Source organism: Silurus meridionalis, chromosome 10 (genome assembly GCF_014805685.1).
Source record: "Silurus meridionalis isolate SWU-2019-XX chromosome 10, ASM1480568v1, whole genome shotgun sequence".
Lineage (NCBI taxonomy): Eukaryota > Metazoa > Chordata > Actinopteri > Siluriformes > Siluridae > Silurus > Silurus meridionalis.
In genome coordinates this window covers 7,680,293-7,696,053 of record NC_060893.1, presented here as the reverse complement: position 1 = coordinate 7,696,053, position 15,761 = coordinate 7,680,293, and the positions used below count along the sequence as shown (strand labels likewise).

At 38.3% G+C, this 15,761-nt stretch overlaps 1 protein-coding gene across 2 annotated transcripts in view; it reads right to left on the bottom strand.

Moving 5' to 3' along the window:
* Positions 1–1,148: 1,148 nt before the first annotated feature.
* The window catches only part of pdzrn4 (PDZ domain containing ring finger 4), a 44,050-nt gene continuing 29,437 nt past the window's right edge, over positions 1,149–15,761 (bottom strand). For both annotated transcript variants that reach the window (XM_046860200.1, XM_046860201.1), the window contains exons 4-8: positions 12,917–13,015; positions 7,829–7,891; positions 5,714–5,815; positions 4,702–4,827; positions 1,149–2,913 (exon numbers count right to left, since the gene is read on the bottom strand). In XM_046860200.1, coding sequence (XP_046716156.1) covers positions 1,504–2,913; positions 4,702–4,827; positions 5,714–5,815; positions 7,829–7,891; positions 12,917–13,015 — 1,800 coding nt within the window. In that variant the 3' untranslated portion in view covers positions 1,149–1,503. The remainder of the gene's footprint in view (positions 2,914–4,701; positions 4,828–5,713; positions 5,816–7,828; positions 7,892–12,916; positions 13,016–15,761) is intronic.

The following is a 15,761-nucleotide window of genomic DNA, read 5'->3' as shown; positions in this document are numbered from 1 at the left end:
ATTATATGCTAGATAGAATATTCAATTAAAAGGAAAAAAAAGAGTTGCATTTTCTCTCCTAAGAAAAGAATGATTGCATATCACAGGAAGTGTAAAGTAATTGTCTTGTATTCAATTAAGGCTCATTTAACATGCTGATGAGCCATTAATGAATTACTAATGCAATTCACTACAATTCAACATGGAAACAACAGAAAGGGCATAGAGATTGTTTTTTTTATTAGAAAAACCAATTTATTTCAAAGTATCACAATGACCACACATTCACCTGGCCAGGAAAGCCTACTACATATTACTTGAAATAGGACAATTAACATTTAGTCAATACAATTAGTCATTTACATTTCTACATTTACATAATTTCTGTAAAAAAAAGGCATTTTAATGATGGATTTGTAGCAAAGACATGAGTCCATAGTATTTGAATAGCTGTAGTTAAGTTTCTGAGAAACTGTGCTACATTACTGATCCTGCTCTGTGTTTCCTCATGTATAAAGGCCACTGTGTTGGAAGTAACATAATCATAAAATTTCACCCAACATCCCTAATCACTCGTACAGATGCTTTATAGCACACCAGCTTTCATTTCTTTGCTTGGTTTTAACATATTTTCATACCTTTTACCCAAAGGGCTGTTTATTTATGTTATACATAAAATCTTAAATCTGTTAATATACACCTTCATGAGCTGAGTTGATCACCTTGAGTCATTTTAAGATCAATTTAGACTAAACGCTAGTTCATGTCCTGGTTTTCATTCTTATTTCTTGGGTCTTTGCACAGTGTTTTGTTTTCTAACACATGGGATTCACCTGATCAAATAACTATTAAGCCCTTGAGGAAACAATTTAGTTCAGGGTACCCACTGGACTGGAAAGTCGATCAATGATGTAATGCTTTAGCATCAATTGTGCGAAATCTTTAAAGAAATAATTGTCGGAAACAATGTTTGTCCAGAGTAGCTACCATGTGTCTGCTGGTATTGGCTTTGTTGCTGGTGGCTGGTTTGGTCAGACCCTTACAGTGTAAGACTGAGAAAAGTTCTGCCGAGAAATGTTGCATTTGTGCCTAGGTGTGAGATATGACATTGCATTTCCATTCAGGTTCCAGTTGGAACCAGCCAGGAAACAAGAAATAGAAAAAAAGGATAGAGTAATTACATGGCAGTTTATTTTCCAATGAACAGAAATTTGAATATGAGTACTCTATAGAGGTGAGGATGCAGCCAATACTTAAAAGAAGAGCAGCTTTGAAAGCAAATTAGCACTTTGGAATGTTTGCGCCAAAGAGTTTCTTACTGCAGGTGTCATGAAAACCCTCAAAATCTGTGAAAAACAGAACTCCCTTTACAAATGCGATGGAACGGTTTATAGATTGTTTACAAAATGTTCATTCATAACAAAGTGAGAAAAATACTTTTTTTCCTCTCATAAAAATCGCCACATTGAACGAGGCAAAAGGAGATCGTACCACATGGGGTAGAGTTTGAGTCTGAGTAGCTCTCTATACAGTTGTAACTGAAAGGAAGGCATTGTGAACTTTGGCCCCTTCGGGTGCTTTTGCTCCATGAGTCATCAGCTCCTGAATGGTCATCCAGTTGTCCAGGATCTTCTTGTTGCGCTTCTTCATCATCTTGCGCTGGCTGAGTTCGATTATGCTAAGCTCTTTGCGGCCCTCGCCGCCGCTCTGCGGACATTCTTTCAGACTCTCGAGCCGGCATCGCTGCATAAACTCGCGCCGCCGACGCTGCTCCTTGGCCCGCAGCAACTGCTGCTTGCGTTCTTCCTTGCTCCAGTAGCGACCCATCTTCATCTCACTCATGGTGTCATCGTCCGTAGTCATACCACCACTGCGTTCCTCTTTGATCTTAAGTGCTCGTTCGCGTAACAGCCGGTCCCTCACTGGGCGCTTGGTGATATAGCGCGTGCCATCGCTGCGCACTTTTACCTTCCACTCGAGTTTTGGTTCAGAGGGTTGTGCAGGAAGACTGAGCTGACATTGTGCGTATTCTACAGCTGAACTCTGCTGAATTAGCTGCATGTAGCTCTGGTAGTGTGTGGCGTGAGCAGGGATGTCTGCTTTCTGTTGCCTGGAAGGGAGGTAGGGGATGCGTGATCTTAACGTTCTTTCTTTCCTTTGTAAGCTCTCCTCCTCTGCTGGGGGCGTCTGCTCTGATTCAGAGGGGTTGCTGTGGTCAGGGCTGCCACTTGGTGCTCTTCTGACTGGAGGACAGGGGGCAGACCCACGTCCCATAAACATGGTGCTCCTCAGGTTTTTCTGATTGGTTAGGCTGACTAGTCTTTGCACTGAATGTTCTGGGGAGCGGTCCATGAGTAGTGGCGTACTGCGTGAGCTTTCTGCCGTATTATAAGCACTTGAACTGTCCTTGTCCGACTTCTCCGGACGTTCACTGATGTGGGCCAGCTTGCCTCGGTGAGGACTCTGTTTCCCTTGCTCTTTGACAGACCCTGCCTGCTGAAGCTCCTTTTTTCTGAGCTGCTGTGCCTGCATGATGCTCTGGCACTCCAGCTCAATGCTCCGCAGTTCTTCATTGAGGAGACGCAGCTCACGCTCCATGCCGCTGCTCCCGCCCTGTTCGGTCAGGCTGCACTCAATTGTGCTGCTTCGGCTATAGAACAGGTCGTACTCGCCGCTGTTACGGATTTGGCACTTTAGCTGCAGCAGCTGCTGGTAGCACTCGCCTTCAGAACGCCCATCCTCTTCCCTTGGTGAGTCTTGGCTCTCCTGTCGCTGCCTCAAACACCGGGAAAGTCTCTTCTGGAGCTGGGCCAGAACACTCTGCTCAGAACCCTCAGCCGCATGGTGTGTGGATCCGGTAGCACAACTCTTCTCCTGGCTGGAGGAGCAGCAAGCGCTGCTGCCCATGACATCCTCATGCTCTGCTTTCCTGACCTGAAAGAACATGTATGATTTTTTTAATGTTAGGTCATGCAATTTAAATAAATGTTTTAAGTGTTTGGGGTAGTATTGCAATTAATTCTAACTTGCAACTTTCTCAAAGTTGTTTATTGATTTTCACAACATTTATTGCAAGTGCCACATGTATTAATAGCTATTTCTTCATTTTTCAGGCATCTTTTTTACATAAAGTATTTACAAAAGTCATATAGAAGTAGCAAGTTAGTGAAAGCCAAGAATGGCAGCAATATAACTATTATTTTGGAACAGTACTTATCCTCTTCTGTTAACAGAACTATTAACCCTCAAGGTCCTTCAAAGTTTACCTTATTTCCCTAATTTCTAATAAATGATAAAGTCTCTTTCAACGTTTCCTGTATTTGAAACTTCACTCCTTAACCCCTGAAGTACCCAATAATGATTTTAAGCCTCAGTAGAAGAGCTTGTAAACTTGCAGTCTGAGATCCAGACAGTGAAAATTTCTTCACACCCAGATTAATACATCAACAAAAGAAAAAAACATGCTATGCATATTTTCCCCCAAAACTGGAGGTTGTTGGTCCTGCTGAATACAGTAGACAGGATTTGAGTGGTTTTGTTTGCAACATGATCAACTCCTGGGGTCAATGAAGTACAGCTAATCTTGTCATTTCAATTTTTTACATTTGCAATGGTGCAGAAAGGCATGTTGTGGTCTGCAGATAAAACAGAACTCAGTCATAATTTCATGCAAGTTTTATTTTCCAGATGTTGCATCCATAAAAAAAGACCAATTGATTTGCAGTGCAGAAGAAATTTGGTTTTGCATAATCAAACCAGCAGTAATGGTGCTTTTTATCACACAAGACCAGAATTCATACTGGGTATGAACTTAAGAATTCAGGCCACGTGTGAAAGCGGTCTACTAATCTCTTAGCAGTTACAGTTACACAGCTTATGCCTTGGCTTTAATCTTGGGTACAGTTTTTGCTCTAATATTTGTCCTGCCTCCTGTCATCGATCAGGTCTCTTTCTTTTGTGTTGATATTGTGCATGTTTCAGTCTTTCATTCTCTGTCACATCTCCTTCTCAGACCTCTCACCATTCCCTGAACTCTGTGTCTGACTCTTTGGTTGCTGTTATCTTAGTCTGTGTACCTCAGTGACAGTCTCAGCCCCTGACTCGTGTGACATTTTATCCTTCGACTGAGCTTTAGTTTCAACCCTTGATGCAGCTCCAGTATTATATCCAGTTCTGTCCTGACCCACTTTCTGCTCCAGTCCCCACTTGATAATCCAGTTATAAGTATTCAGTCCCTTTACCCATAAGAAAGTGTTATATTGTGTTTCCAGGGGGTTGCAGTATCAACACTTGTACGACCTTTTGATCTATAATAGAAATATATATATATAATATATAATAGAAATGTTATGTTTGGTCCTGTTTTCCATACTGTTTCCCCATATATGCTGCTGGGTTATTACCGTTCTTATGTAGTATTTCCCTGTGTGTATTTACCCATCTGTCCTTGTTTTGCAGAGTTGGTTCACATTTTAGACCTTGTTCCTAGGTTCCTAGATCTTAAACTCCTGCACTTCTAGTTTTCCATTACCTGTGTCCGAGAATCTAGTTTAGTACATGTCTACACAGAATCTGCGGTCTGCTTTAAACAGCCTGTTTGCTTGTAACCAGGGTATGGATTTTTCTTTCAAAAACGATATTAGCTGCCTTTTCAGTATTCAGCCAAACCATGTCTAACAACCACCACCAATGTAAAATATTCAGTAATATTGCACAGCCCACCTGCTCTTCCTCTTCTCTGGCTGCTCTCTCCATCTCTTCCTCCTCTCTTCTTTGTTCTTCCAGCATTTCCATTTTGAGTTCTTCTAAAAACTCAGTGTGCTCATCATCCAACCAGGCCTCCTCCAACTGCACAAATCAGAAAGAGACATTTACTCTATTGAATAAACTGGGTCTAGCCAAGACAAACAACAAAGACAAACCCTAACAAAGACAACGAAATGAAACAAAACAAAACAGCGTTTGAACTTTCATGAAAATGGGAATTGTTTTTAGAGCAGCCTATTAAATTGTGAAGGACAGACCATGTTCTTGTACAGTAAAACAAGCCAGTGCATGCTATGTTATCGGATTTTGCAACGCTCATTAGATTGCTTCAGGATAATAAACTTTGCGTGTGGCATTTAATGAAGCAGGCTCTCACATCAGATGGTCAGTATACAGCATGGTGGCCTTCTGACCCTCTCCTTTAATTTCTTACATCAGCTCTCTTCCTGGAGTTTGCCCATAAAGCATGATCCATATTTATGGATTCAAATTTATTATCCAAGATGCATTTAATTACAGGGAGATGGAAAAAGAAAGTCCATTAATGATGGGATGAGCTCTGCTGCTCTGGTCTTTCAGGGCCGTTCGACTTGGTCAAAGGTTTGATTTCATACAGTATTAGTATGCTATTAGTTTTTTATGGGTGACTGCTGGAAGTCAATTACACCGACCAAGCAGGAAAATAAAACATGACTGGGTGAATGTGTTGGTCATCAGCATGAGGAGAGGGCAGAACACATCCTTTGCTCTAGGCATGTTTACTGGCCAAAATAAAATTAAATGCCAAGCCTATTTATGCTCTGTTGCGTGCTGAAGGGAAACACCTTTAAGAGTCTGAGGGTACATCAAATGAGGCTATTATGGTACTAATGGTGTATAATTCTTGCTTTTGCTGCTATTATTTCCCTGGAATTCAAGTGATTGTGTGTGTGTGTGTGTGTGTGTGTGTGTGTGTGTGTGTGTCCACCTGCATCTCTGGTCTGGCTACAAGCAGTACAATGTTTCTAGTGTCCTCACAAGACAGCAGAGCCACTGCTTCCTCTCGGTTCTGCACATCCTGACCATTTATCTATTGAGGAAACATAGCAATAGCCGAGATTAATCCTATTCACAAGGAGAGAAACACAATGAACCAAAGAGAACGTAGTTTATGAATAATGTATTCTGTGTGACACAAGTAACCCCCAAACAACCCATTATAGTCAATTAAACATTATCAAAACTGCTAATGAGAATCACCTGTCTAAACACATTGTACTATTTATAGTGTAAATGTCATGTGATATTGTATATTTTAACAAAGCAGTCTTAAACTATTTCATTTTTTCATTTTAATGCTTATCATAATGGCCTTGCATTGCTTAATAATAATATAGGTTATTATATATTGTCATAAACCAAAAAATATATATGGCAGTGTCATATCATGTAATAATGTAACATAATCATTTGTAATAATCCACTATTACTTTCTACATGAACAATTATATGATCATTCATAATATATATCACATTCCATGAAAAAACTGTAACAAGACAAAAGTAACTGACCAGGTTTGAATGTAGATTTGGAATATTAACATTTGTTGCACAATATTGTAGCTTATACGAATATAGGGCACAATTGGAAAATATATAGGCCTCTATGTATTATGTGGCTGAATAATCCTATTTGGAAAACTCTATTACTCAAGGATTGAAAAAAAACAGTTCTTATTCAGTCCCACCCACTGAAATGCTAGGGACCTAATCTTACAAAATGTAATACATTTTGCCTAATGCTCCATCAATGTAGTGTATTTTAAGAAATCACTGAGAAGGGACTTGTCTGAAAGCAGTGATGCAGAGAGTCATTAACAAATGTTTACCACACTCATTCAAAAGCTTTTGTTTTCTTGTTGGAAGTGATATTCAGGAGGTAATGTATCCTTATTGCACACAAAAGAAAAAGAAAAAAGCTCATGAGACATTTGTGTTCGTGAGTGCTTCCTGCCTGCATCTACCCAGCCACACAATTAAGTGCCCTGTGACAGCCAGCGTCCATCTTTTTCCAAGATGAGTAATAGTGCAGTCATGGCTGGGATAACAGTTTCTACCCTGCAAACCTGCACCAATCACTTGCCGACACACACACAAACACGCACACACACATGACCAGGTATCCATTTACAAAGAAATACACATTTACAAGCGTGTGCACCCACCCACACACACTAGCCTGACATGGTCTCATATGCCAGCCTCAAGGCAGTTGTTGTGAATTTTCATGAATGCCAAACATGCTTGGTCAGTTCAGGGCAAACCAGGAGTCTTGTGCTGTTTCTTTTATGTCTCAAGCAGATTCAGTTCAAATCCAGATTTTTTTTAGTTCATATTTTAGTTGAATCTCCCTTTTCTGAAGATATACATTCTAAAAGCAACTGATCACCCAGATATTTTACAGTCATTTTTTTCCAGGGAGCCAAAAGAGGATTAACACATTAGGTCACTGGAACATCCTAAATAGCCAATAACTTCATCGTTTCCTCTAGCTCAGCAGAAAATGGATTAAGAATTGCTTTACTGAAACTGTGGTTATATTCAAAAAATATCTCCTTGTGAAGTTCAGGATCTCCTGAGAGCCTGTAATAACCCACTCGAAAATGCTCCACGGGGAAACATTAACACTTCATGCGACCAGCACAGCAACACTGCTCCTGGCTAATGATGCCAGGGAGATCTCATCTCTGCACAGGGTGTGTATACACACACACACACACACACACACACACACACACGTAATGATCCTATAAAGACCATTTTGAAAAAACTTTGGAAATGTATCAGAGGCTAAAACTGACTCTCTCTCTCTCTCTCTCTCTCTCTCTTAAGTACTTCTTCGAGAACCTCACTATAGTAGAATTCAAGTGTGTACTCCCCCTGTGGGCTGTCTTTGCTGACTCCTACACCAACAGGGGTTACACGCGGGCTTAATGTGCAGCCATTAAAAATGAAAGAGCCCTCTAACTACGAGACGATGACTGCTCTGCTGGCGGAAAGAGCTCCTCATGAGCGCATAATGAGGATTGAGAAGTAACGTTACCTGCAAGATACGGTCTCCTTCTCGGATACGACCATCTCGGGCTGCGATGCTATTTGGTCCAATCTAATACACAGAAGAAGAATGTATCAATGAGAATGCATGTGTTGCTTAAGTAAATAGACACTGGCAAGGTTTTTTTTTTTTCTTCTTTCGCCTTTATTCCAAACTGTTTTTGTTTATTGCTGTTGTATTTCAAGGTGAAGAACAAAGCATGAGTGACAGTAATGCATGCCATATTCCGCCTGAAAAATCACAATAAATCAATCAGACGCAAGTGTTTTGAATGCTGACTCAAAAGAACAAGTCGCTGAGCTACGGCAAACGTTGAAAGATGGAAGTAGTGAAAGATTTTTCAGGCAGTCATGTAGATGTTGTTGAACAAATCAAAGCAAAACAAGGTGACTAATACAAGGTATACCTCAAGAACTTAAAAGCAAGGTTACTATTAGCTAGAAGGTACATTAAATTAAGCGTGTAGAGATCTACTCTATACTACATTCCAATTAAAGATGACGATAGGAAACGGTTATTCGTTGTTGCAAAATCTGTATTCAAATTATCCATCCTAAGTGCTGAAAAATGATTTTACATTTAAATATTTAGAAAAAAAACCCAGAAAAAAGTGTAACATTACATTAACAAGTACATGCTTTAATAGTGATTTGATGGTCATCTTTACTGGTACAGAAAACAGCTAATTTTCTTAAGCTTAATCACCAAAAATACCTGTTTCCTGTAGTAAAAGTTTGACATTTTCTACTGTATATTGTAAGTAGATGTAAAAAGATGCAGGAGATCACAAACTTAAAATATCTTTCCCTTTTGCAAGACTTATTAAAGAAATTTTAAACAGACTTGGACTGGGAAGATGCTTCTGTCTTGCCACTCTGCCATCTCCATACACAATCTCTGGAGCTCGACCAAAATGACCATCAGTTTCTTTGTCAGCTCTTCTAAAAAGTCAATTTTCCACAATTTGCTCAGTTTGAATGAGGGGCAGCTCTAGAAAGAGTTGTTCCAAACATATTTCTTTTAAGAATACTGGAGGCCAGTGTGCTCTTTGGAACTCTTGTGAACTCTTTTTTATTTTGTGGTTTGGAGTGTATGTTGATGTGAAAAAATGCAATGTAGCATAAGGCTGCAACATATCAAAATATTTAATAAAAAAATATAAAGCACTCTGAATACTTTAGGAATGCACAAATGTTTTAGGCAAATTTTCTATTGTGAACATAACCCAGTTTTTCATTGTTTTTGGCAGGAACTTGGCAACACTGAAATCCCATTTTCTTTTTTCCCCAGAATACCACATACTAAATATATTCTACTAAATCACATTCTGATGGTACAAATCACCCAAAAATTTGTACGATCTCAAGAGAGTTGTATTACAGCCTGACCAGTAAAGCTATTCTGTCTACGGGTTGTAGACTTCAGGCAATGTGAAACATTAATACTCATTTAAGTGTCACTGACTCCAAAGGCTTGAGTGGTTCTCCAGTTTAGCAATCCCATAGATCCTCTGTCACTAATGATACTAAGCAAGGGGGCAGGCCCATCTTTCAAAGGCTAATCAATTCTTGTCGTGCCTCATTTGTTTCACTCTGTCCAATCATGGTGCATCTCCAGAGATGATGGACAATTGGAGTGTTCCATCTTTATGACACACCAGGCTTTCTCAGAATCACAGCTTTTTGAAAAGATGACCCAAGACACCACATGCACTCATACTGACACGGCCATCATGCCTTTAAGAGATACCACTGATAGTGTGCATGTACTGCTGATCTGTTAAAGCTGCCTCTCGGTTAGAGTATTTCATCTTGTAGATATTCATCTAAAAAGACTATAAATGTTATATCATTCAAGGGCTTTGACCTAAAGTGTTTTTATCACGGAACAGAATTACAGTGACTTGTTAGCATGGTTAGTTTTTGTTTCCATATTATGACTGGCAAAGCTTTTGTTCTCGTATTATTCGAACAAATGAATAATTTGAACATTTGCCACCTATAACGCGAATCCCCTTTTCGCATTAAAATGCATTAAAATAGAGTTACAAGGATCCCGCTTTCCAGTTTTACAACCTTGTGAGCTAAGGCTGTACATCACGAGCAGCTATAATATGGCACATAGAGCAGGCCACGGATCTGCAGTCTTCAATTTTATGGAGTGGAGATTTTAATAAGCCTGTAACTACTGACTTGCTCTGACATATCTATATTCAGCACGAGGCTTTCTCTTAGAGCACGTCGCAGCTCTGATGCAACTTCAAACGAATCAGGGAGTACGTTTGGCAGAACAGAGGAGAACAGCTTTGGTGCTAACAAGTGTGAGAAAAAATTGCCAGCCCAATCTTACACACATATCCTATGATGACTAGAGAGAGACTTTTGTCATGCTAGGAAAGCTTTACATACACTTGTATCAAAACTGATTCTTGTAGACGAAACAATGATAAAATCTACATATGTAGTAGTGCTCTCTAAAACATTGAAGTTCAAATGATCTTATAATGAAGACTGGATATTAATACAAAGATGCCAATTTTGCTATCAAGAAAATTCTTGCAGGCCACAAAAAGCCTGGTTTATACCGACAAACTAGCTCAATGCTAACAGCATACAGTAATTGATCATTGTATCTTGATGTAAAAGGATTTAGTTAAGTTTTTACATAGAGATAAACTAATTACTGGGATTTAGAAAGACCATCGTAGACTAACTACAACAACCACATGATACCATGTCATTATCTGCATCTGTATCTTACAGTATATATTTATTTATTTTTTGCACTAAATGTTGAACATGTGCACTTTATCTTGATCGTTTATAGTTCTGTGTAGTTCTGCATTCCTTTTTTTTATATTTATGTTGTCTGATGTAGCACCTTGGTTCTGGGGAAAGATGGTTGGAAAGACAATAAAGCCTACCTGACTTGACCTGTTTGACACAGGCAAACAGAGGTAACATTTACATTTACGGCATTTGGCAGACACCCTTATCCAGAGGGATTTAGAATGGTCTCACTGATTCATCTGAGCAGGTAAGGGTTAAGGGCCTTGTTCAAGGGCCCAGAAGTGGCAGCTTGGTTGTGCTCGGATTTCAACTTACAACCTTCTGAACAAAAGTCCAGCATTTTAAACACAAAGCTCCACAAAGCTATCACATCCAACTGCACAAACCCTCCTGCCTTCTTTGTACTATTGGCTCACAAGACTGAAACTCACAAATCCATAAGTGAAAGCTGTACAATCCAAATCATCAGTGGTACAGAAAATACACTATACTTATTATTAAGCCATTTGTTTGCCCATATTTCAGAGGACAAAATTTAATTGGTGAATTAATCAGCTTGTTAAATTAATTGAACAGCCTGTGTTTTCCTTTATTTCTTTAGTCTGGTACAGGGTCATATTTTTGTATCTCATTTGTATATAAAACTTAAGCCTTTCCGAGATAGGAGGTTAGAAAACTTGATCAGACAAGTTAATCTACTATAGCAATGAGTTTATACAAAATGTGTGCTTATTCGTGTTTATTATAAAATATTTTTTACTGTAATACAGAAGCAAAGCACTGGATGTAATAAAGAAAAACGTGCTTGTTCAAGTGACCTTTGTGGTTACATTACGGAAAAATGTCTCTCACGTTGCATTTCATCGGCATTGTTTAGATTCAGTCCCAGTTATATTACATATACTTCGCCGTTCTAACAAATCATTGTTTGCTCAATCCACAGCACTGCAGATTTACACAATGTGTGGTTAAGGATTTACACATCAGCTCCTCTGTGAAACAGCTCACACAGCTCTATACAAAAAACCTGGCAAGTCATTTCAATAATCCAAACAGGCCTCCCAGAAAAATCAAATTTAGCACACTTTTAGTTTAAAGAGGTGAAACTTTTTCCTGTGGATTTACTGCAATATATTTTTTTCACTTTAAATGCAGCTCCTCTGAGGTCACCCCGAGGTGCAATCCTTTTATTTATTTTTGTATTATTATTTCACAAGATTCTCTGCACATTTCCACCCACATGCTAGACTGTTTTCTTGATATGGAGGATTGAAAGCATTTTTGGAAGGATGCAATTCTAGAAACTGAACTGCTTAACACAACAAATATTACCGCACATGGATTTGCAAGGTTTTGTTTAAACCTACTGGTTCATATTAGTTATTAAGTATTCCTGCTATACATACAAAACCATTTCAGCAAGTCCATTAACTTTCATTACATACACTGTAATGAACGGATAATTGTAAAATAACGTATAGTATTTAGTACAATTAAATCTGTGTAAACACAAATTGTAAAAATTGTGTGCTAAAGTTTTTATTTAAAGGCATGGTGTTGACAAGATGCTATGTTTGTGGCTTTTTTTATTGCAGTGTTCAGTATCATTTATATTACTCTGTAAAAATCTGGTACACGTTCAGAATAAATAAAACACCATCCAGTCATATCTATCACTCTAAGCACTTAGTGGAGCACCAGACTCAGATATGACTTTTGATTAAGACATATTTGCAACGGGTGCTGTCTCTCATTTACATGCTTCCCGAATGCCTTTCAGAAGAGGAATAATAATCAGAGGCATATTTTTTTCTTTGTCAACATCACAGAAATCCTCAGCAAGCGAGAAAAAAAAGAAAACATGCCCCCTTGCTGTGATATGCATCAGAGTTCATAAATATTTAATGAACATCATTATTAGCAAGAGTTAAAAAATAGCAGACCTGCATTTCACTTTTTTTTTTCTTTTTGATATGCAATCAGTCACTGAAGAATGATGCACATATACTGCATTGCTTATCGCACACCCGTATATAATATATAATATGTATATGGTAAGCCCTGAAACTACTATTAACCCCATAAACTCTTAGGAGGTTGACAGCAGCCCGTTGCTCAATACATAACTGTCATATTAATAAAATTTATAGTTTGTAAGGAATATGCTTTAACAAAGTGAGAGCCTTAAGGGGTTAATCCTGAATTACGTAATCTGCAGTGAGGGCCAGATCTTGTTTATTTAATGCCTATTGTTAGAGTTGACAAGCAAAGAAAAAAAGAAGCTCACCTCTGACACATAGATGGCAACATCATCCTCATCATCTGTTCTGTAGCAGAGAGTGAGGCCGAGCTTCTCTTGACTGTTCAGGCGGCAAAGCTCCACCTCCTATATGGAAAAAACAGTCATTCGACATTATCCCATGTGTCATACCTTTTATTTGAATATAAGGTATTATACAGACATCGATAATATATAAAAAATAATACAGTAATGCAGCTGAGAGCAACGACATAGAGCAAGAGTGCAGGGCTCTTGCGCCAAACCACTTTCCAAACCAGTATCTTCAACAGGTACCTAAACCCATTTTTTCCTGTAATGTTATTACTGTTAGATCCAAACAGTCTGTCAAAACTAATAGCCCTGTTTTTAGCACAGAATGAAATGCCAAAGTCAGCATCCATTTTACATTTACAAGTGCCAGATCATGTCTAAGAGTGTTTTTTTTGGACTTTGCACATTGGTGAACTTACTATGCAGTTTGGTTTCCAATATTTATGATTGCTTTGTAAATAAACCGTTATGCTATTAAGCATTTATTTATTCAGTCTGTGATTGCCGTGCAGATGAAAAATTCATCGGCTGCGCTGCGGTCGAAATGGTAAGAGCTCGATTAAAATCAGAGCATCACAAACAATAACCTGCAACGTCACCTGGGAACATTTCAGATTTGATTGACAGGCATGTGAAACTGCAATTAATTTCACAATGTTTAGAGTCTGACCTTGTAAGGTTTAATCATGCAGTGTAGTGAATGTTCTGTGCAAAATCCAATGCATGGTAAGAGAAGAATCTATAGTAATGTCAGAAAGCATTAGTTGAAATATCTTTGAGACTGTAACACACAGGACATCGGAGTGGTTTGAAGATCAGTGTGCCTTGGGGTTTACTCAGTGAATTAAAATACACAATCCAGTAGTCAAGGTTATAAGGTGTACAATGGTAAAACACAATCTAGTATAACATGAATGGAAAAGGTCTCAAAATCATTCACTTTACATCAGATTCAGAATTTAAACACACTAAAAGGCAAACTTCGCAAAAGTTGTTCATTTGCGATAATATAGTTTGTGCACCTTGGGAGGTAGTTTTTTGGTATTTCCTGATGTATAAGGCCATATTCTGGTGTGACAGGAGTAAACTATTTATAATATTGCTTTAAAAGGCAGATGCAAACTTATTGCATTGCTGAAAACATGAACTACCTGTCCTTCTGAGCTACTTGTCTGTTTCTAGAAATATTAAAGCATTATTACTTCATTCAAGAAACTACTAACAGTTACACAAAATATATTTACTGCACACTGTTTTTTTATTATATAGAATTAAACTAAATATTAGTTATACCTGATGTTTCTTCCTATGTCTATTTCTTGACTGGAATGCCTTCTGATTAGCCCCGCCTACTTCTCTGACTGATCTAAATAGGAGTGGTATGGCCTTTTTGAGCTGTAATGAATATGTAATAATTGAATATTTGCTTTAAAATGCATTTTATATGTATTTTTCTTATTAATTTATGCTTATATCATGATATAAGGGGAATACACAATTTGATATTTATTGTTTTTATTTCATCAGAATAAATGGCAAGTTATCACAGCTACAGATGTGTATTAATTTATTAGAAAAGAACATGACAGAGAGACTGTATGATGTAAATGTTTGAAATGAGAAGTATTAAATAAACAATTTCAAACAAACAGGAGAAAGGCTAAGGCCTGGTTACAACCTTTCCTACAGTTTGGCTTCTACAAACTGGAAATTAGAAGCAAGTTGCTGTTCCGTATTGACTGTGAAGAAATAATTTCACAGGTTTCATTGGTACAGACTCCCTAATGAAAGTCTATTCAGAGCAAAACAAAGAGCCAAGGAAAGCTAGCAGAGTGAGCCCTATGCTGCAAGTACCGCCAGAGGTCACTTACACGTCCTCCTTCTTCTCTCCCTGTATTCATCAAACAGTGGTAGTCCGTCACAAACCCATCAGTCCCGGCGTCTGCACAGCTAATTACTCCCCAGAGCAGCAGGCCAAAAAGGAATGCAACTATATTGTCAGGCTTTGTGTCTCTCTTTTTTTTTGATGCACTCCAGCAGATCTTCTTTCAGATCTTTAATTGAACACTTCTCCAAGTGCCAGGCTACCGAAGTATGTAAAGCACGCCAAATAATTCTATTTAAACCAATTAGATTCTATGCGATGATAAAAATTTATTATTCATGGGAGGATTTTCTATTTTGCTTCATTGGTTTTCATTGATTTAAAACAGTCAAATATTGTACTTTTGTCCTCCAATTAAAAACATTTCATAGATTCCACACACCGTGTTTAGTAAAAACAACACTGAGACGAGATTTAAAAAAAAAAACAAAGAAACAGAAAGATTATATTGTTAAATAAGACAATGATCCTATATGAATCTGGATAGATATAAGCCACAAATCTTTCTGTTCCAATAAAAGTGAGTGTATTTCAGGTGCTGAGAGAAACCACCAGGTGTAAACAGCATGGGCAGCCACGCTATCAGCTGCAAACACCTGCAGTTCAGCCAGCAAAAGGAAATTCCTCATACAATGTCCTCCCATCTCCAGGGGTCACAGTATAATACATGTATTGTGTGTATCCCCTTAGTGGCTCAAATCTGTAAGCATCATCCAATCTTCTTTACAAAGTCTCTTTGCGGTCTTACTCTTGCAGTTTTACCCGCTCCCTACAGTTTCATTTTCTAGATGATTCCGATGCTCTGGGAAGGAAAGGCAGTGAAGATGAAATGCTTTGAAGACTGACTGTAAATGAATGTGTATGTTGGAGAGATTGGATGAGGTGACTGGTCAATGTCAAATTGAGCAGGATGCT